The 20674-nt window shown below is 41.0% G+C and overlaps 1 protein-coding gene across 2 annotated transcripts in view; it reads right to left on the bottom strand.

Annotated features, from left to right (window-relative positions):
- Positions 1-536: 536 nt before the first annotated feature.
- The window catches only part of LOC111324998 (exportin-T), a 35861-nt gene continuing 15723 nt past the window's right edge, over positions 537-20674 (bottom strand). For both annotated transcript variants that reach the window (XM_022928682.2, XM_088761068.1), the window contains 22 exons: positions 20205-20280; positions 19948-20007; positions 18784-18834; positions 18619-18687; positions 17682-17776; positions 16966-17032; positions 14634-14672; positions 13648-13704; positions 12908-12976; positions 12076-12149; positions 11180-11249; positions 9128-9286; positions 8645-8701; positions 8213-8308; positions 6915-7008; positions 5952-6019; positions 5243-5291; positions 5041-5156; positions 4447-4494; positions 3558-3629; positions 2740-2796; positions 537-2358 (listed from right to left, as the gene is read on the bottom strand). In XM_022928682.2, coding sequence (XP_022784417.2) covers positions 2332-2358; positions 2740-2796; positions 3558-3629; positions 4447-4494; positions 5041-5156; positions 5243-5291; positions 5952-6019; positions 6915-7008; positions 8213-8308; positions 8645-8701; positions 9128-9286; positions 11180-11249; positions 12076-12149; positions 12908-12976; positions 13648-13704; positions 14634-14672; positions 16966-17032; positions 17682-17776; positions 18619-18687; positions 18784-18834; positions 19948-20007; positions 20205-20280 — 1570 coding nt within the window. In that variant the 3' untranslated portion in view covers positions 537-2331. The remainder of the gene's footprint in view (positions 2359-2739; positions 2797-3557; positions 3630-4446; positions 4495-5040; positions 5157-5242; positions 5292-5951; positions 6020-6914; positions 7009-8212; positions 8309-8644; positions 8702-9127; positions 9287-11179; positions 11250-12075; positions 12150-12907; positions 12977-13647; positions 13705-14633; positions 14673-16965; positions 17033-17681; positions 17777-18618; positions 18688-18783; positions 18835-19947; positions 20008-20204; positions 20281-20674) is intronic.

Raw genomic sequence — 20674 nt, 5'->3', positions numbered from 1 at the left:
TCCTTGTTAAATCCTTTTCGACATATAAAAGAAAATTAAAACTCGATGATGAGATAATTATTCCTAGTAAAAAGGTAAGTCTCCAGTTTCGATCCTTCCGTCGATTTTTTCCCGGAATATCAACCAAAACACTCCTAGGGGAAACAGAGGAAAGAGATCCAAGTGATGTGAAATTACAATAGATTAGTACGGAACAGACAATCAATGGGTAACCGATCTTAGGATTTTGGTTTCAAAGAAAAAATCCCAATTTCTCAATGACTTCCTTAGCAGTTAACCCATTTCAATATTTTTTTTTTTTTACGCCTGAATTTTCATTTCTGAATCGTATAACCCCCTTTAAGCGACACAAATAACTCAAGGAAAGATTTCCACACAGTCTCATACTATTGTACAAAAAAGCGGTAGTCCCAAAGGCCTTTTGGCGTTATTTTCCTTATTTAAGAGCTGTATGCATAATAAAATACGGGACTGTACGGAAAAATTACCCAACTTATTTCTAGGAAAGATGGACAGATAATTACATACGACATGACGGTTTTCTAAGGTTATTATCTCTTTATTCAGAGTTCCTCATCTTGCGTCTAAACACGAACGCCGTTTAATCCTTGTAAAGTGCGTGAGAAAAAGAAATCTGGCTTTGCCTGAGATACAAGTCTTTGTAAATAAATTCATTGTTGACAAAATAAAGTGAAAAACAAGAAAACGTAAGAAAAAAAATATGGTTGACTTCTTCGGGTTGTTTTGAGTGGCAATTCTCTTTTTCTGTACATGCATGTAGGATACTATAGGAAAATTCATTACTTGACGAGGGAATTACGCAGTAAATTGCACGCGAAAACCGCGAAGCAATGAGTGCGATATCGGTTTTCAAGTGCAATCTAACGCGGAATTCACGAGTCAAGTAATGGACTTTTCCTTGAATCGCATAATTGAATAAAAACAAGAAAAAAAAGAAAACAACATTACTTACAGTTGTTATATACACATAGATGCCAAACAATATCACTTAGCCTCGTTTTCAAACTCTCTTCGCTTTGTTAACCAATCAGAATGCGAGATTTTATTCCATGATGCGATTCTATCAACAATGTACCCTAACTCCTTATATCAAGGTCTTCAAATAATTTTTAATAATAAAATTAACATTACTTAGAACCCGGCTAAAGCGAAAGCCGACTTTGAGTCCGAATTGGACTTTTCTTGTCCGCCTTTGGGCAATAATGTGAAAATATTTGCATTTTAGTGAGTAAGGGAATTTTTTTGCTGGATATTTTTGGTGATTGGAGACCTGCAAGTGAATCCAAAACAAAAAAAAACAAAAAAACAAAAAAAAAACAAAAAAAAAACAAAAACAAAAAAAAGAGCAAAACAAAACAAAACAAAACAAAAAAATATGTACTGACTGGTTTCCTAACTAAGATTCAAAATTTCACCCTTTCATTCCTTCAGGGGTGACCCAAAGAGAGATTTCGCCGCCTTACGATTTCAACAAGTTCGAGAAGAAAGATGGTGGAAAGCAAGAAAAATCATCAACTGCGGAATATTGCTTAATTCACCACCAAATTCTCAGAACTAATCGTATATCAAATGGAAGGCAGACGATGCAGAGAATTGATATTTTGATACTGGAACTGAGCACGATGGAGACACTCTGCCCTAGGCTTTCTCAACTAGTGCGTTCTTCTGAAAAGTGCACTGTTGAAGATACATATAATTTGTTTGTTTCTTGGCAGAATGATTTTTTTTTTACCTTCTAGACGTAAAATTGGATCTGTTGCACCCCTTTTCAAGGAGATTGATTTTGGTACCCTTAAATAAAGATTCTTTAACTACTTTTAGACAAAACTGCTGCCGCTTTTACAGGAAAGCCCACCACCAAAACTCTATGACCTTATTACCATTTTGGAAGAATTTGTCGAAAATTTGGTAACATTTTCTATTTACACGAGAAAAGATTTTCAATTTGAGCAGGTTTACGAAATCCTACCTCTCCGGAAAATAAAGAAGAGCTTATTAAGTAGTCAAGTATAGGCTGGAAAATTTCTAAACATTTATGCCCATTCAAGAACAGTTTTGGGCTTCGCGCAAATATGGACTTCTTGTAAAAGATAAATTGTGAACATCATTCAACTTTTGGATCTGTAGAATTTTGTGTTTGACACTTCATTCTATTCCCTGATTCGGAAACGCTGTGTCATCTTTATGATAAAATTAAATTTAAACTCTATGCTCTGATTTTACAACCAACACTCTGTCACTACACAAAATTAAATTATTATAAAACAATATTCGTTCCCTTCGTCGTATGCTGAAGGGGCTAAGCCTTGGTCAAGAACGAAGGTTAGTGAAAAAAGCCTGAAAAACAATTAGAAAAAAGTAGAAAAGAGAATTGTTGACAACATAAATCACGAAAAGCACAGAGAGCATCCCCTATTAGTTACCGTAAATGTTTAATTCAGAGAAAATAAAGAAATCAATTTATCGTTAAAGAATAACTTTGTAGAAGATAAATTGCAAGAATAAGAGAAGGTGGACTCTATCCCTCAGCGCTGCCCCCATTCAGCTCGTCACGCAACCCTAAAAAAATGTTTCCGTGACGGGTGTTGCGTGACGGAAAGCAGGGTAAAGAGCCATTTAGGTGTAGAAAAATAACTTGAACTTATTTAACACTGAGGAATCAGAATTCATATGCAAATGGGGTAAATGAATAACACAAACATATCATCTACACGTCACCTTTATATAGTTCTTAAAGGTTTTGATGTCTGCGTGCTGTAAGGCGCTTATATACTCCTGCAGAGACAGTGGGGAAAGAAAAAAAGAAAAAAAAAACCAAAATTAACTTTATCCACCAGAAAGAAGTTCAACTTCTGAATTCAGAGGGGAATGTCTGGGGGAAATGTCCAGGGAAGAATGTTCGGGGGGAATGTCAATAGGAAAAATTATTACACGACTCGGGCAGTCAGAGTGCCAATAACTAAAATCAACCAATCAAAATGCTCTATTGCCGGTCAATATTCTCTCAATATTGGACCGGGCACTGTCCCGAATGGTCCAGAATGATACCGCACTTGTGTCCCTTTGAACTTCAGTCGTATAATAAATCTCTTATTAACCAAGCTTGCTCGGGACCGTACTGGAAGAATATCGGCCCGAGGTCTTTTTTGTACGGACCTCGGGCCGATATTCTCTCAGTATGGCCCTCGCGCTTGGTTAATAAGATATATGAAATGTGCGGACGTAGCGTTCGAGAGTGACACCCAGAGAATTATGTCTGAAGGGTAACGTCCGTGAGTAATGTCCAGAGGAAGTGTCTGGGAGGTTATTTCCGGGGGTACGTCTAGGGATATTGCCCAGGAGGCAGGGATGGCACAATGATGAAAGCGTTCCGGTGCGATTTGATATTGTTCCGAAGGTTTTTCTCCCCTTCCCCCCCCCCCCTCCCTCCACACAAAACCAACCCTCCAAATTCTAATTTCGACCTGGAAAACAAACGAAGAAAACCCAACAAAGAGAGTTGATGGATCCACCATACACGGTAAGCTGGTGCCTACCTGAATAAGTCCTGGTGCTATCTGTAGTGTTGGAAGGTATTTGCTCTGTAGGAATTCTATAAACTCCACTCCCTGCGGGCATCAAATAAGAGGATAGGATATCAGTGCAGGAGTATTCTCTCCAGCAATTAATACACAAATTCTCCTTAAGTTTCTGTACATCACCCAGCTAAAAGGTAAGCAAAAAAAAAATGCTGTACTCAAGCCAAATACACCCCATCCCCGCCCCTGGCCCTGGCCGGAGCCTATACTGGTTTCCTTAGCATGAAGTAATTAGGTATATTACCACTCCCCCCTGGATGGGATGATGGTCCATTGCTAGGTTACACCCCCACCCCCACCCCAGCATTTTATCAGGGTTCCCTGACAATTCGCCAGTACCTAGTTATACTCCTGAGCCGGGTTGTTCAAAGCTGGGTTAAGATAACCCACGATTAGTGTTCAACTCGATTTCAGATCTGAAAGCTTTTTTTCTACGATTTTATGATTGAATGCTCTAAAACAATAGGGAAAATTATCCAAAAACGGCTTTTGAACAGAGAAATATAGAGACCTGGATTGAAATTTAACCCTGGGTTAGCGCTAATCGATCTTCGAACAACTTGGCCCGGGGCGCACAGGGGGACAGTGAGAGAAAGTGTTTGGTTCAAGAGCACAGCACATTGATCCGACCAGCCCTCGAACCCAGACCTCTCGATCCTGAGTCCAATGCACTGACCACTGGGTCACCGTGTCTCCCACGTCAGTCTATTGGTAATGAGAATTAAGTTATAATCTTGGGATTTAATCTTAATATAACAATACATTCTCCCAACAAATTCACATAGAGATGCCTTGCAGCTAAAAATGAGAATCACTGGCTATATCAACTTGCTGCTAAACGCCCTACCTGTTTCTGCAGAATCATTTTCTGCGTAAGAGCAATTTCCTGCAAAGCCTGTTGGAACGAAAAACGATCATGAGCAGAAATGTTAACCTGATTAGCAGTCAGAAGTAGTTTTGGTTTTGTTTGAACGAAGCTCAAACGAATACCACTCTGACACGATAGCTACATAAACGAAACTATTAACAATGACTTGAGAGATTTGAGAGTGGCTATAGATCCTAGACCCAACGGGATAGAGCAAGTTTAAATTGAGTCTCGAACGACATCCGGAATTGCCTCATTTTCGCTTTACTCTGTGATTGGTCCAGAAAACTCGCGCCACTCTCCCAATCAATCAAATGCAAATCTAAAAACCTATCACGACTTGGCTGCCCGCGTTTTCCCGCGCTTTTAGCAGTTTGGTTGTTTTTACTTTGAGTTCTCATTGGCTCTTAAAGGTATTTTCTCTTCTTCTGATTGGTTGTTGTGATTACTTTGGTTTTGGTTTTCCGACAGTCAATCGAAAAGGGCTTTATATACTATCATAGAGGAAAGGCAAGTTACAACGCTCTCTCAGGGCACTGAAAAATAAGACGAGGGAGTCTGATCGTTACATACCAAAATAGTCTGTGCGTCATTCATGTCAAAGTTCGACTTCATAGGAGCCATAAACGACGCAGGTACAATACTTTCGTAGATGAACTCTCTGAAACCATTCAATCCATTGCTGCCACCTACGAGGAGTGGACGAGAAACAATTTTAATAGTGATTCATCAACAAATAATACTCACCATTAGAAAACGAAAGTATAATCCTTACCCCAGAGTTCAACCAGTTTACGAAGAATGTTGAAAGAAATCTTTTGCGCCTGCAAACAACACAGAAAGACTATAATCATTTAAAGAACGTCTTCCATTATTGCAGGGGGTAAGAGGGTTGGGCGACGTATATTTAGAAATTACTTTATTTTTTTCCTCAGGAGAGGATTTAAGCTTTAATTTGGAAACAAGGCGACCAAATAAAGAAAAAGAATGATCCCACGACTTTGTGAGACTATCAAGAACAATCACACAAACTCAACTCTTTCACTCTCATGAGTGGTGACCAAGACAGAATTTCTCTTCACTACACTAATACGATATCAAGCAGACAAGTGATGAGAATAAAGAAAAATATCAATTAGGGGATTATTACTTGATCCAATACCAAATTCTCCCAACTAACATCATAAGAATTATATGGCAGACAGTAAGGAGAATTACTAATGAGATCTTGAGAGTGTAAGGGTTAAAAGGATTGGAACCGAGTCCCCTGCATACTGAAGGATGCTGGAATTCAAGTGTTTCTATCATCAAGGATCGTTTTAGTGTGAAGGAAAAGCATTTATCTGCTCTCCAGTGTGGACGGCAAACTTTCTATCCTATTACTAATGCAAACATCGTTCTCGATTTTCTTGCAGAGAATAGAAGGGACGTTGGTTATTTTTCTCAATTCTAGATTTAGATTCACACACAAAAAAAGTATTTACCACTGGGTCTGGAAACTCTACTCCTCCTTGAATCAAGGTCAACAACACTTGGTGTAGATCTTGCGGAGCTGATGAGAAACAAAGAAAATAGCACAATGCAAATTTTGAAAACAAAAAAAAGGATGAAAACCACTGAAAAATCTACAAATGATTTATTTCAGTTTCCACAACCTGGTGGCAATGGCCTATTGGCGAGATTAACCCTTTTAACTCCCATAAGTGACCAAGACAGAATTTCTCCGTACAATATCAATGTAATAATAAGCAGGCTAGTAATGAGAATAAAGAAAAAAGAAAATCAAGGGATTATTGTTTGATCCAATACCAAATTCTCCAAACTAACATCATAAGAATTGTACGGCAGACAGTAAGGAGAAGAACTAATGAGATCTTGGCTGTGAAAGGGTTAAACAGGGGCATAAATAAGAGATTAAAAACGTAACTAAACCATAACCACATCACGCTACAGCAGCCCAGTGATAGTTGACGCAACCTTAAGTTACCATAAATTCTCTAATAAGCCCCCCCCGGGGGGGGGGGGCTTATTTATTTCAGGTACTTTGGGGAGGGGGAAAGCTCAAAAGATGGGAGGGCTCATTAAAAGGGGAAGCTTAAAAGAGGATTTACGGTAAAATCTTCAATAAAAGGATAAGGTCTATCAGCGACACGGGGATACAGTGTTTACTACTCCTCCACAATAGAATTGTGGTCCAGCGCTAGTAGTTCTCCAGAAAACGTCATCAAGGTTCCCTGACAATTGCCAATACCTATTTACAATCTCAGGTGGGTAGAGGCTCCATAAGAATGTCTCGTGTCTCGCCAAACGACACAGCACAATGGCTAAGCCATAGTTGGGGCACAGACGTCTTAATCCGGAGTTCAGCGCACTCTGGAGGAGAAATGAGCAGGGAAAAAAAACCAAAACAAAACAAATGGAGAGTTGAATAACAACGGGCCACTCACTTTGAGAGGTGAGGACCCCTGTTACATCATTGGTTACCACAGCACCCACAAACAGGAAGTAACTACGCCTCAGAGTTTCCTTCTCCTTGACTGCCTGCAAGAAATTACAATCAACAATACCGGAAGTGCCGAATAGGCTGGGGTGTTTAAAATGTACTTAGTTTAGCAAGGGATAGAAAGGTCTGCGAGAGGAAATGAAAGTACTAATGTGGAAGCATGAGTTAAGACGCGTTACCACCGCAAGAGGTAATTGTTCACCATGTGATCCCACATTAATTATCACCTCATTCCCCTCTTTGCCATGTTGGTAGTTAAGTGGCATCATGTACAAATTAACAAATGGTAAACACCTCAGCGTACACTATTGAGTTAGGGATGCACGCGGGAGGTTGCTTAGCACGAAAGAGGCGTAAGGGTCGCTCGAGGTGATAGCCGAGAGCGACTCTAGCTTCTTGAGTGCTTAGCAAACCTCCCAAGTGCATCCATAACTCAATAGTGTACACTGTGGCGTTTACCATTTGTTTTATAACATAACATTGATACATTGTAGCGAAAGAGTTTTCTTTTATTTAACAAATCTTATGTGACCAGAAAAAACAAACGCGCGGAAAAACGCTGAATTGACCAATCAGAGCACGCGCTTTACTTTGGTTATGTTATAAACTTCAATGAACAACATTGAATCGAGGAAGGGGAGGCAGCATTCGGTTTTTTTGCACTAAGTTACTGCTTGACCATCTAATGAAGAAGGGAAATGCACTTTTTCCTCAAGGTGTCTCAACATTTTTGCAACTTGTGGCAGCATGTGCAACGCGCTAACATATTCCCACGCCTTTACCAAGCTCGTGACAGACTATCGCCTTGTTCTCAAGATGCGTTAGGTACAAATCAAGATGAGCTCATTGAAAATTACAGAGCCAGTTGGGTTCGACGTCGAAAGAGGGAAACATTACACAACCCAAGCTTAAGGGAGAGATGATTTATGGCTCTGGCGCTATTTCTGGCGGGAGTGGGGTTATCTCTAAGCTTGTTTCAGCCGAAGTAGGTAAGGCAACCCTCTCCATCTCCATATTAACCCTCGGTCTTCAGGAGCGATAAGTACAAAAGTTTTCCTTACAATTTTAATGCACTAGCAAGCAGACTGCTGATGAGAGTAAAGAAAACTACCAATTAGGGGACATTGTCCCGATAGGACAGCTAGTTCTCAAGACTAGCAAACAAAGAAACATGTGGTTATCTATTGAGAGAATTTACTTTAAGACCATAAGGGTTGAGAGGTTTAAGTGGGCCTCAATTACCTGTGCATCTTTTGCATCCGCTGGTTTGCCAAGGACTATGAAGATTCTGTTTACAATTGCCATAAAAACTTCCCTCAGGAAAGGCCCAATTTGAGTCTAGAAGGAAACGAAAAAAAAAAAAACAACAAATTTAGCTCGCACTACCTGATAACTTCCGTTACAAATTCTTACAACTAAAAACTAATGGGAAAATATATGATCGCTGAGAAGAATCCAAACTTAAGAGTCCAAAACGGAGCGGTTCTTTCCTTAGAGAACTACAGATGATGTTACTAAGGGTACAATTCCCTTTACCCAACTTGGTCAACCCTTCACTCAGCTGTATCTTCGAGATTTCTTCTTACGTTTATTCGCCGAGACTTCGCGAAAGCAATAAAGAAGGGCAGATGAATCATTTCCAAATCTGCATAAGAAGGCAATATAGAAACTTACCTTGAATCTGCTGATGATCTGATTGATAAGCGGAATGAATTCTTGAATGTCCCGCGCCTGGAAGAAAACAAGAAGAACCTTTGAATCCCTTTTGTTCGGGGGAGAAGTGCTGGTCTCTCTATGAGTGTTTCAAATATTAAATGCAGTCTGATTTTTGGTACAAGCCCAGCCTGTGACCATCTGAGCGAGTCCAGTTCTTTTGTGGGAAGAACGATGCAGAGGTCTGGTGTCTATCAAGCTGGATCGAAAAGGGTGCCACCAAGCCCTGACTGAGGTGATTGCGCACATCGCACAAGCTGAAACTTTACACACAAAACCAATCCATCTCATAGTGCATCATCGAGCTTCTAGGAAAATAAAATATGGAGGAGAACCTGCGATAGACTAGCTTTCCACTGGGGGGAATATAATATAATATAACCTTTCTCTTCTAAACTCTGCTTTGTTCATCTGTTACTTCGTCACCCCTCGGTTGGTACTTACCGTGCAACCTTCCAGTAGATGCGAAACTGCAACAGGGATGAAGGGTAGTACTTCCTCACCCAGGCATACAATCATCCTGTGCAGGTACTGCCGCACCCCAGAGTGGATGGTGTCTCGATGGATGGGTATGTGAAGTGCTCTGAGGAAAATCGGCAAAGCCTGAAGAGTGAAAGTACAAATGCAAATTTTAATAGCTCCGCAACAGTCTATCCTGATGAAAAGCGTGCAGTTTTGTTTTTGTTTTGTTTTTATTTTTAGAGCACTTACAGCTCTTAGGCCCGTTGTTCAAAAGACAGGTTAAACTAACCTCTGGTTAGGCCTAACCGGAGGTTAAATTTCCTAACCGTGAGTTTGTTAACTCGCTGTTAAAATTGCGTTGTTCGAAGCGCGGTTAGAGGACAGATTAACTAACCTCGGGTTAAGGGCGTTCAACCCGCGGTTAGCATCCCATAATAAACTATTCGTACAATATTGCCATGGTGAACAAGTTGCGAGCTCTGCAAAATGGCTTCCTCAACTATCTCACGCAAAGCTCGTAAACAAAATTTTAGCACTTCAGAAATTGCCGTTTTGACGGAAAAAGTCGAAGAAAACCTTTCGCTGATACAAAAAATGAAATGTGGAAAAAAAAAAATCGCGAAGGTAAAGTTCGTTTTTAATTGTGTCGTTCGTCGAAGGTCACTTGATAAAGCGGGGCTGTTTCACGATTAAAGCACGGGACCATCGGTAATTACTCTGGAAACGGTGAACTTATCCACACCGAAGGTGTCGCCTATAACTTGTAGGAAACTTCCACTGGCGTAAAACCTGAGGGCAATTAAAACTTGATGGAGAGGCGGTAAGGCGTGATTCCGTCGAGTGTTGCGACTGATATCACCGGCAACAAGATTGGCAATAAATAAAATAGACTCTCGTCGAAAGCGGTAACGAGCACGCAGCTCTTCGTCTGTGAAATCGTCGATTTCACATTGAGTTCCGGCTCTAAACCTCCTTTCTCGTCGTCGCCTTCTGCACAAATCGCAAAACAAGAAGTCCGCCGTCTTTATTCCTGATTTAACCGGAGTTTAACAATTTAACCCTGCTCGCACGGTGGGTTAAATTTAACCCATCGTTTAACCCGAGGTTAGTGTTAACCTTCCGTTGAACAACGCAACTAACCTCCGCTTAAAATTTAACCCAGGATTAGGCCGATTTAACCCTGGGTTTAGACTTAACTCTCTTTTGAACAACCGGGCCCTGCACTTTTAGTAGTTTTTTTTTTTTTTTTTCAGAGCACTTACAGCTCCTGCACTTTTAGGATTTTTTGTGATACACAAGAATGGGTAGACGTATTTATCTTTTACCCTTAAACTCCAGCACCAGCATCTAATTTCTCCTTAACAATATCACTCCTGAATCAAACATTAGGGTCACCAGAATAAAGGAAATGATCGTCAACTAAGCTCCTGATTGTTAAACAAATTCTCCTTGTCAGTACCTCAGAAAATGTATAGAGAACAGTGTGGAGAATAATTTGAATATATCAACAAAGTTGAAATGGTAAATTGGCCACCGTTACGATTATAAAAGCTGACGTTTCGAGCTTTAGCCCTTCGTCGAAGCGAATAGAGGAATTGAGGGTTGTTTGTGCTTTTAAACGCAGAAAATGGAGCTACGTTATTGTTGGGATATGGAGTAGTATGGAGTATATGCATACTGATGTTAGAATGTAAGGGTGAACATTACCTCTGTGAAACATGGTGCACAACCACTGGCTTTAAGGGCTTGCTGATTGGGATACGGGGTAGTATGGAGAATATGTATACTGATGTTAGGATGTAAGGGTGAGCGTTACCTCTGTGAAACATGGTGCACAACCACTGGCTTTAAGGGCTTGCTGATTGGGATATGGGGTAGTATGGAGAATATGTATACTGATGTTAGGATGTAAGGGTGAACGTTACCTCTGTGAAACATGGTGCACAACCACTGGCTTTCAGGGCTTGCTGATTGGGATTTGGGGTAGTATGGAGAATATGTATACTGATGTTAGGATGCAAGGGTGAACGTTACCTCTGTGAAACATGGTGCACAACCACTGGCTTTCAGGGCTTGCTGATTGGGGAAAGCTTTACTGGCTCGACTGAAATCAAACAATGCAGAACTTTATCAGATCGTTTTCTTTCTGAGTGTCCTAAAAATCAGGCTCAAAGATATAATAATTCTAAGGACGGCCGATCTGCAGAATAAAGGCAGTTATTACAAAGAGCAAATCGAGAACTCGGAGTAAGAAGAGGCAAAACCGTCAAGAGTACAGCAAAATGATGATGTCCTGTTCGGTTTTTGTTTGGCATCTGATTGGTTGAAGTAGCCCGCAGGACATGCAGTACTTTTTTGGGGTTTTTCAGGCGAACGGAGGCAAACGCGAGGGGCGGAGGGGGGGGGGGGGCACAAGATTCGCACTTTGCACTCGCCTTGCGCTTGCCTCCGTTCGACTGAAAAGGGCAAAACAAAATTATGCTTGTTCTACAGACTAGGTTGAGAGGGGATCCTAAAACTAGCCTTAGGGACAGGCGACATTTATTACCGTTCTCCTGTTGGACATTGCTAAGCGCAAGGACAGAATGAGTGGCAAGGAACGCGCAAAGAGAAGAGCCCGTAGGTCATTTTTTGTTCTCCCTCCCCTCCCATCTCTCCCCCACGCTAACTTCCCATAGCGCTCTCCTCGTAAGTTTCTTCCGCTTGTCCTAAAAAAAAAAACCAAAACTGCGTGTCTCACAGGCTGTAACAAATCACTCCTTGTTTGCTAAAACTAAAGCAATCTCGGACGCTTTCGATACCCAGTGGTAAATTCGTCACATAATCATGCATTTTGTTAAATCTCTGGGCGGCTCTGGTTCGTCAATCCAATGAAGTCCATGAACATAAGAAATGTAATGGAAAAAGTCTCGTTAAATCCCTCAAGTTACCTTGCATAGGCAACCAGATGATAAAGCTGCTGGGCATACACCAAGGAAGAGGCATCGTCAGTCTCCGACATGAGCTGAAATGAAATAAATACATTAATAATGATTTACAGCCATAATTTAAAAAAGTTATATGATGGCAATTTCCAATCGAGTGTCAAGAACATCCGGGATTGCATTGGTTCTACTTTTACTTCGCTCTGCGATTGGTCCAGAAAACTCGCGCCATACTTTTAGCCAATCAGACGCAAACTTAAACGAATCACGAGCTAGCCGCCTGCGTTTTCCCGCGTTTATTCTTACTCTGGGTTCTCACTGGCTCTTTATGTGATTTTCCTTCTCTCTGATTGCCCCTCGTGATTACTTTGGTTTCCTGTTGAGAAGGCTTTGATCACAAAACCTGTGCGGAAGGAGTAGGAGAATTTGTAACAAAGAAAATTATGTTACAAATTTTTTGTTGTCGCATACCGTATGCGACATGGTGACAATCAGTGTCGAATAATCTTGTCCGCAATCGGTAGTCATTGTATAGTGTTATAGTTCAGTAGCAGAGTGTTTTGGAGAATCGTTTCGGTGGATCCCGTGATTAGTTTGTGTTAAGAAGCGTTCCAAAGGACCGAGATTAGTTCATGTTTAAAGCGGTTCCGAAGGATCTTGATACAAGTTTAGTTTATTTTGGGTGTTTCGTCCGACCAGCTTTATTACACCCAATCGAAAAGCACTCTAGTTCAAATAGTTAATAATTTCCGACTGACTTTCTGACTTAACGCGGATGCATCTTTGTTTCCATGTATTGAGTGGCCATAGAGGGGTTTCATTGTGAAAGTATCGTTACCTTGGTGACAATTGAATCAAACTTTTCGATGATCGGGGACAGTAAGTCCTTCATATACATCAGCTGCTTCTGAAAATGAAAGGATAAAGACAAATTATGAAGTCCTAGATAACAACTAAACGGTGCAGTAGCTACCCTGCAATTCTACGTATATTCTTCAACTTATGACTTAAAAAGCTGAGAGTTGCCGCAAAAGTGAACGACTATAGGTACGATTTCTTTTTTCAGTCGAAAAATGGGTATGGGGTCAAACATTTTGATATCAAACAGATGTTTGTAGTCTCCGTTCTCAAAACGGTCACTGTTTGTAAAATACTTTTTTTTGTCATTTGTGAAGGGGAAATTTGCGTAGGGCCATCGGAAGCTCTCTGTCTTATCCCTTTACACCCTAAAATCAGTGTGCATTTTCTCCATACTGCTCTCTATATATTTCCTAAGGTGCTGACAAGGAGAATTTGTTTAACAATCAAGAACTTCTTTAGTTGATGATCATTTCTTTATTTGACTAAAAGGGTGATATTGAAAGGAGAAATTACACGCTAACCGCATTTCTTGAGCAGCAACTAGTTTTAGAGCCAATTCTTATTAACCCTAATCCTGTTCTAACTCTATCAGGCGGAAAACAAGGACCAAAAGAAAAACTTCACGCTTGGGTTCAGGGCAAAGAAAACGCCCCAAACTCTACCCGCCAAAGGTTTAAAGAATTCCTAGCTACCAGCTGTTTCTTCCAAATTTCTTACCTCTGGTACTGCTCCACTAGCGACTATCAGTATCCCTGCGCTCTCATAAAGGAACAACTACAGGAAAAATAATTGCAAACGATAAAGAAAACATCAAATCTACGATCAAAGATTGCAGATGCAAACCACTGCCGTTGACCCACTCCTAAGATCTAGATACCAATTCTCCTCCCTGTCTACCATACACTGCTTATAATTTTAGCTCTGAGAATTTGGCGTTTCATTATGCAATATCTCCTCGCTGATACTTTTCTTTCTTCTCATTACCTATCTGGTCAAAAATGTATTTATACTGTAGGGAGAAATTCCATGTTGGTCACTCCGAGAGTGAAAGGGTCAAAACAACTCGTGGAAATATTTCAATATTTGAAAAGGAAGGTTTAGTTTTGCTTCAGATACATAAGGCCCAACCAAAGTCACCGCCTCCCGGTTAGCTCAATGGATAGAGCGCTGGACTGATGTGCGGAAGGTCGAGGGTTCGAGCCCCGGTCGGACCAACACTCAAGGTCTTAAAATAATTGAGAAGAATATGCCGCCTTTCTATAACAACAAGAAATGGTTTAGATATTCTAGTCTTCTCGGATAGGGACGAATAATTGGAGGTCCCGTAACGTAGGAGACGTTAATTTCCCACGCACGAGATTACTGTGTGATGGATGTCCTCCCCTGGGGTGGGATGGGTGGGTTGTTGTCTTGCGTTTCATACACGAGCCTCTGGCTCGGGCACTATGGGTAACCATGCCCCACGTAAAGACATTAAACTTTGATTACTAAACGCACCACCGACGCATCTTGTACGTTATAAGGATAAACGGGGACCAACGCGTTGGTCGACATTCGGTCGACAGTCGGCCGACAGACGACCGACTGTGGGTCGACTATCGGCCGACACGTTGGCCGACGCGTTGGTAGAATCGGATTCTATACCTTTACCAAAGGACAAATTGCATCTGGGGATTGATTTCATTAAAAAAAGATATAAATACCTGATCATCAGCAGATAGAAGCTGCTGGTAACCATTTTCCTTTAAAAGAGAGGAAAATTTCAACAAAGAATGAGAACAGAGACACCTTGGATCGTATGAACTGTGGAGATGAACATAAACTTAGCCTTTAGCTTTTGCTTCTCCCATAAGAAACCCAAGTTTTTACAAATTTTACTGCTCGGGTTAAGCAGATATCGAGGACTTTCAAGAGATCTGTAGTCATTTTCCAGGACTTTCCAGTCCTGGAGAATATTGTAACAAAATTCCAGGACTTTCCAGGTTTTCCAGGATCTGTACAAACCCTGTAATATGTACGTGTAAAGTTTGGGTTATCAAACGTTATGGAGTACGAGGAAGGTAGATTAACTGTCCGCTTGACCCAAATGGCTGGCCCATCCAGCCAAAGCTTGTCCTGGTTTCCATAACATAAAGCAACCAGGAGTATTGCTACCTCTTAGCATGTGTACAGCCGCTCCATCCCCTCGAAAAAATCGGGGAGGGAGCGTCTGTGATTTACCGTTGCTAATCGTGTATGGGAATAACTTTGCATAAATTAAAAAACTGGTTTCCGCTGACCAAAATTAACGTGGTTCGTCTCAACTCATTCCGATTTTCAAAATGGCGGTCAATGTGACTACTTTTCATTGAGCAATTGGGAGCGTTTGCGACGTTTTCGAAATTGCTTCACTATACCAAGCACGAAAAATGTCTCCAAGCCCTTTTTGAAGGAAAAGACGTGTATGCAAGTCTTCCCACTGGATACGGGAAATCATTAATCATTAATCTTGTGGGGAATTAGTGAGGGGCCCACACTATCACTGTTCTCTTCCAGAATTTATTTTCAAAAAGCAGACAGAACAATATTAGGCGAGGTCTCTGACCGACCAAAAAGGTACCCACACTGGTTTTCTTCTCTCATGAACACACCTTGATCAAAACGTAAGTTGATTGGCTTTAAAGTTCTTCCCAACAAAGATAAACAAACTGATTTATCGGAGCGGACAGATCGTGACACTCGATTTCCGGTAGATAATTTTGAATCGTTACAATACTAATTATCCTGTTTCCGACAATCTTTTATGCAGCCCCAATCGTCGTAGCCTCCTTCGTAGACGTTCTTTGGGCTCGTCACGCAATCTTCTTCTCCCACGAAGTTCGTGGGAGAGGAAGATTGCGTGACGAGCGCAAAGAACGTCTGCGAAGGAGGCCCCAATCGTCGCCGATGAGCTGCTCTCGCGTCCACGTGGCAGTAGTGAAATAATTGTGATTTCACCGCTTCAAACGAGATGGTTGAACGAGGAGTAGGGGCGCTTTCCATTCAACATACATCACTGGTTCAAAATGTCGGTATTTTCGCTGGCCGAATGGAACGCGTCCGACCGTATCCAAGAGGGCACACTCAAAACGTGTTCCTAAATTTTCGAAAACTTATCCCGGAACTTTTGCCGTTCCATTCGATTTCAGAACGGAAATCTCGAAAATTTTGGTCAAATGGAAAGCGCCCAAGGATTCGCTTTGACGGGTGACAGGAAAACGGAAGAAGAAGAGGATTTCGAGCTGATAATCTTTCGAGTCGTAGAGTTCACAATACAAAGATTCGTCAGAACAGCCCTTCGTTTCTTTAAAGTCGACGGGCAATTTCTTCAAATGTAAGCGGAATCTATAGACACTTTACACTCCAGCGACAGCTACTCTTTCCAGACGTTAAAACTCGAGCGAGCTCTTCCGTCCGTCAACGGGATTTTTATCTGAATTCTGAACGATGTTTTTTCCCACCAAGAGCACACAAACTCATCGCTAATTCACGCACATGTTACTGTGAGAGCAATGTGTACTTTGAGAGAAGGCTTCACATTTCAGAAGTAAATTCCCCGCGAAATTGATAGCCAATCAAAACCCGTGGTTCACATGATGTAATGATTTACGAGTAACAGCCAATGAGATCATTTTCCGCACATTCCGGGAAAAATCACGTGGTCCCCATACGCGATTAGCAACGGTAAATCACAGACGCTCCCTCCCCGATTTTTCGAGGGGATGGGGCGGCTGTGCACAGGCTACTACCTCTCCCTGGATAAGATGCAGTCTATCACAAGGTTACCCCCTGCATTTCATCAGATTTTCTTGACAATTTGCCAGTAACTTTTTATACTCCCGGGCGGAGAGAGGCACCTTAAAAGTTAAGAGTTTTGCTCAAGAACACAACACATTCACCCAACCAAGTCTCAAACGCGCACTTTTCGACCAGAGTCCAGCACTGACCACAAGGGTCATGACATCCCCAACACGGAGTATGACAAGGTACCAATTAAACAGTGTTGCTCATACTCACTGCGGATATGACAAGAAGTCCTTGCAGTCTTTTTAAAACGTCATGTGCATAGTTCAGCATGTTTGCCCTGAAATAAGTAAGCAGATGAATGCAAGAGAGTTAACCATCACGAGATTATCCTCACCAAGGATAAATGACACAGTCGGTGAATACTTGCGACTACGTCTGTTGCAGATATTGCAAGAAAAGTTATGTAAATGTACACAGCAAAACACTCAAAATGTTAGGAGGGAATGATGAAATTGAACCCTTTAAATCCCAGAAGTGATTTACTCACAACGTCTCCTATAATATCGAAACAGGCATTGAGAATACTCAAACTTATCATCTAGAAGTTATGTTGATTTAAAACCAAATGCTCCTAAGTAATTTACCAGGAAATGAGTAGCAGCTGAGGGGAGAATTCACAATCAGATCTCGGGAGTGAAAGGGTTAAATCAAAAATACAATAAAAAAAAGAAAGGATGCTTGAAGACTGAGAATGGCTAGCGATGCATTGAAAAAAAAAAGAAAAAAAAAAACCAAGATGATGGCAATGGACTTGGCTACCGGTAATTTCCCAGGGTATATGCCTGTACAAACAAATGCTGAATAAACCAACATAAGAAGACCTGTGAAACAGACTGCAAAGCTAAATAAGTTCAATATCTTTACAGCAAAAAGCTATAACTGATAACAAGCAAATACTATAAGAACATTTTCACACAGAAACATACTTGTGAGATTTAATAAACCTTGAGAACAGATAGGAACATCGGCTCCTGACTGTGCAGTTTGGGTTGCGGAGTCCTCTCTCGTCCAGGAAGGCAATCTAGGACACAAAAGTTTTAGACGCTGGTTAATACAGCAAAAAAATATGTTGCCCAGATCACAGCATCTTGATGAATCATCAATTACAAGCAATCCAGGCCTAACAGACAACCAGAGAAGAAAGCATTGAACCGCAGTGCCTCCTTGACAGATAGTTGTAACCACAACTGCCTATATCTAAGTATATCTATGGATTGTTAGCTAAAACCGTAGCCCCCACAATATTTTTCCCACCTTGCCTTACACGTTTTAAATTTTTCACAACTTCGCCTGTTCCTGTTCGTAAGTCCGGCCAAGCCTCTATGGTCATTGGCCCCACTAACTTTAGCTTATAAATACAGGCGTTTGGTTATACTTGTAAAACTCCCTGAAGAAGTCTACGACAGTTAGACGAAACGCGTCGGAGAATGAAAAAGTTTTACAACCACTGTTCGCAGAAAAGCTGCTCACTAGTTTATATCTAGAAAATTAAAAAAGGCTTTTTTTGTTTGAGCAACATTGAACCAAACCAACGAAACAAACATTGATCAACGTGAACAAAGTTCACGTGACCATTCAGGCTCGGCTACCAGTTGCTGTACAGGAACTGGAGCCTGGGCTCCTCCCCGAAAAGAAACTCTTCTCGGGGAGGAAAGACAAAGACTGGACTCGAGAGAGCAGCAGAAATCGAGACTAGCGACCAATAAGTCAAAGTAAAGTTATTTTTTGAATCTGACTGCTCAAGAAGGTTATGTACGTCTACATCCTGGAACAGTTTTGACACCAAATCTCTCTGAATGATTGACAAACTTAAGGAAACTTGAAAATGACTTTGTAGAATCAAGTTCGGTCCAAAACCCTTACCAGTACTGTGGGAATGTGTTGACCCTGGCTGCTAAAAAATCTGTCGTACCTGACAACTGTCTCAAAGAACTGAAACGGAAAGGAAAAACATATCAAACAATTAAAAATAATTTATTCTTGTTGATCAAGATAGAGAATGTTGACAAATTAAAAAACAAATTTTACCATTTGAGCCACAGATGAGTGGTTGTAGCAAGATACATTACTGGTCACCAACTGTTGGAAGACATGATCAATCAATAAGTAAGTCAAATACTCATCAAATCCATTAGAGGCTGTAACCACATGTAGTTGCTCCTCTTGATTCTGTTTGTTCAGCAGCCAAGTAGTAAATTGGTGAACTTACTGAACAGGTAAAAGTCAGCCAGGCAGTCAACCAATTAGTCAATCACTTAGTCTAGCTGTCAGTTGGTCTGGTTAGTTGTTAACCAGTCAGTTCCTTAACCAGCCAGTCGGTCAGGCCGTCTGTCTGTCTGTCTGTCAGTCTGTTCATCAATCTGTTTATTTGTTAATCAGTCAGTTACTCAGGCAATCATTCAGTTGCCAACCACAAACATTCAGAAACTCTAAGTAAGTAATAAGTCAGTCAATCAATCTGTCTGTTTGTCTATATGTCCATCTGTCTGTATGTCTGTCTGTCCGTAAGTCTGTCAGTCAGTCTTTCTGTATGTTTGTCTGTCTGTACTGTATGTCTGTTAGTCAGTCTGTCTGTCCATCTCTCTGTCTGTATGTCTGTCTGTCTGTATTTCTGTCGGTCAGTCAGTCTTTCTGTCTGTATGTTTGTCTGTCTGTCCGTCTGTACTGTATGTCTGTTAGTCAGTCTGTCTGTCCATCTGTCCATATTTCTGTCAGTCAGTCAGTCAGTCTTTCTGTCTATGTTTGTCTGTATGTCTGTTAGTCTGTCTGTATGTCTGTCTGTCTGTATTTCTGTCAGTCAGTCAGTCTGTCTGTAGGTCTGTCTGTCCATATTTTTGTCAGTCAGTCAGTCTTTCTGCCTGTATGTTTGTCTGTATGTCTGTCTGTACTGTATGTCTGTTAGTCAGTCTGTCTGTCTGTCTGTCCATCTGTCTGTCTGTCAGTCAGTCATTCAGTCAGTCATTCAGTCGGTCAGTCAGTCAGTCAATTAATCACTTGATAAGGAGGTCATTACATCAGCCAGTCTGATGAGGTTGTTGTCAGACAGCTAGCCAACCTGCCAGTCTACCTTTCTGTTTGTCTTTCTTTGTCTTTCTATTCAGTACAGCCATCAACATGGATATAGCCTGTCTGTTGCTCATTCTATCTATGTCTGTCCAGTCCGTGCACTAACAGAAGAAAACGATCACCTACCAAACTCATCATTTGCTGAAGTGCTGAAAACTTTGAGGCATCCGAGTACAATTGCTGCATCTGTTGATAAAAGAATAATCACCCATCATGTAGTCTACGACCCCATAAGCTGCATAGCTTTTTATTACAATCATGCTAAAATAAAGGTTGTGTGTAGTCTACATACATTTGGTACATCAGTACCTCACCCTTTCTACAATTTTACTGACATTTACAAAGCAGATGGTATTTCAGATCAAACTAAAAATGCCACTTACCGACATCGCTTCTCCAACCATGTAGAGAACTCGTACAGCTATCTCCACATCCATAAACTTGGCTCCATCTAATTGCCTGCAAAAAAAAAATTTGTATGTTTAAGACGGCCAATTTCATTTCAGCCAAGTAGGTATAGAAATGAACTTCCTTAACTCTTTACACCCCAACAATGGTGTGTGTATTCTCCATGCAGTTTCTATACAGTACATTTCCAAGTAGGTATAGAAATGAACTTCCTTAATTCTCTACACACCAAAAATAGCGTGTGTATTCTCCATGCTGTTTCTATACAGTGCATTTCCAATGGTTCTGAAAAGCAGTATTTGTTTAGCGATCAAAAGCTACTTAGAAAGTTGGTGATTGTCTCCACTATTCTCATGATGATAATGTTACACAAGGGGGTGGAACTGAGGGGGAGGGGGGGGGGAATAATTATGGTAGCCACTCTTAGAGGTTTAAGGGTTAATCT

This window comes from Stylophora pistillata, chromosome 5 (assembly GCF_964205215.1).
Source record: "Stylophora pistillata chromosome 5, jaStyPist1.2, whole genome shotgun sequence".
NCBI lineage: Eukaryota > Metazoa > Cnidaria > Anthozoa > Scleractinia > Pocilloporidae > Stylophora > Stylophora pistillata.
Note: the sequence above shows the minus strand (reverse complement) of the source record. Positions and strands in the feature narration are given on the sequence as shown.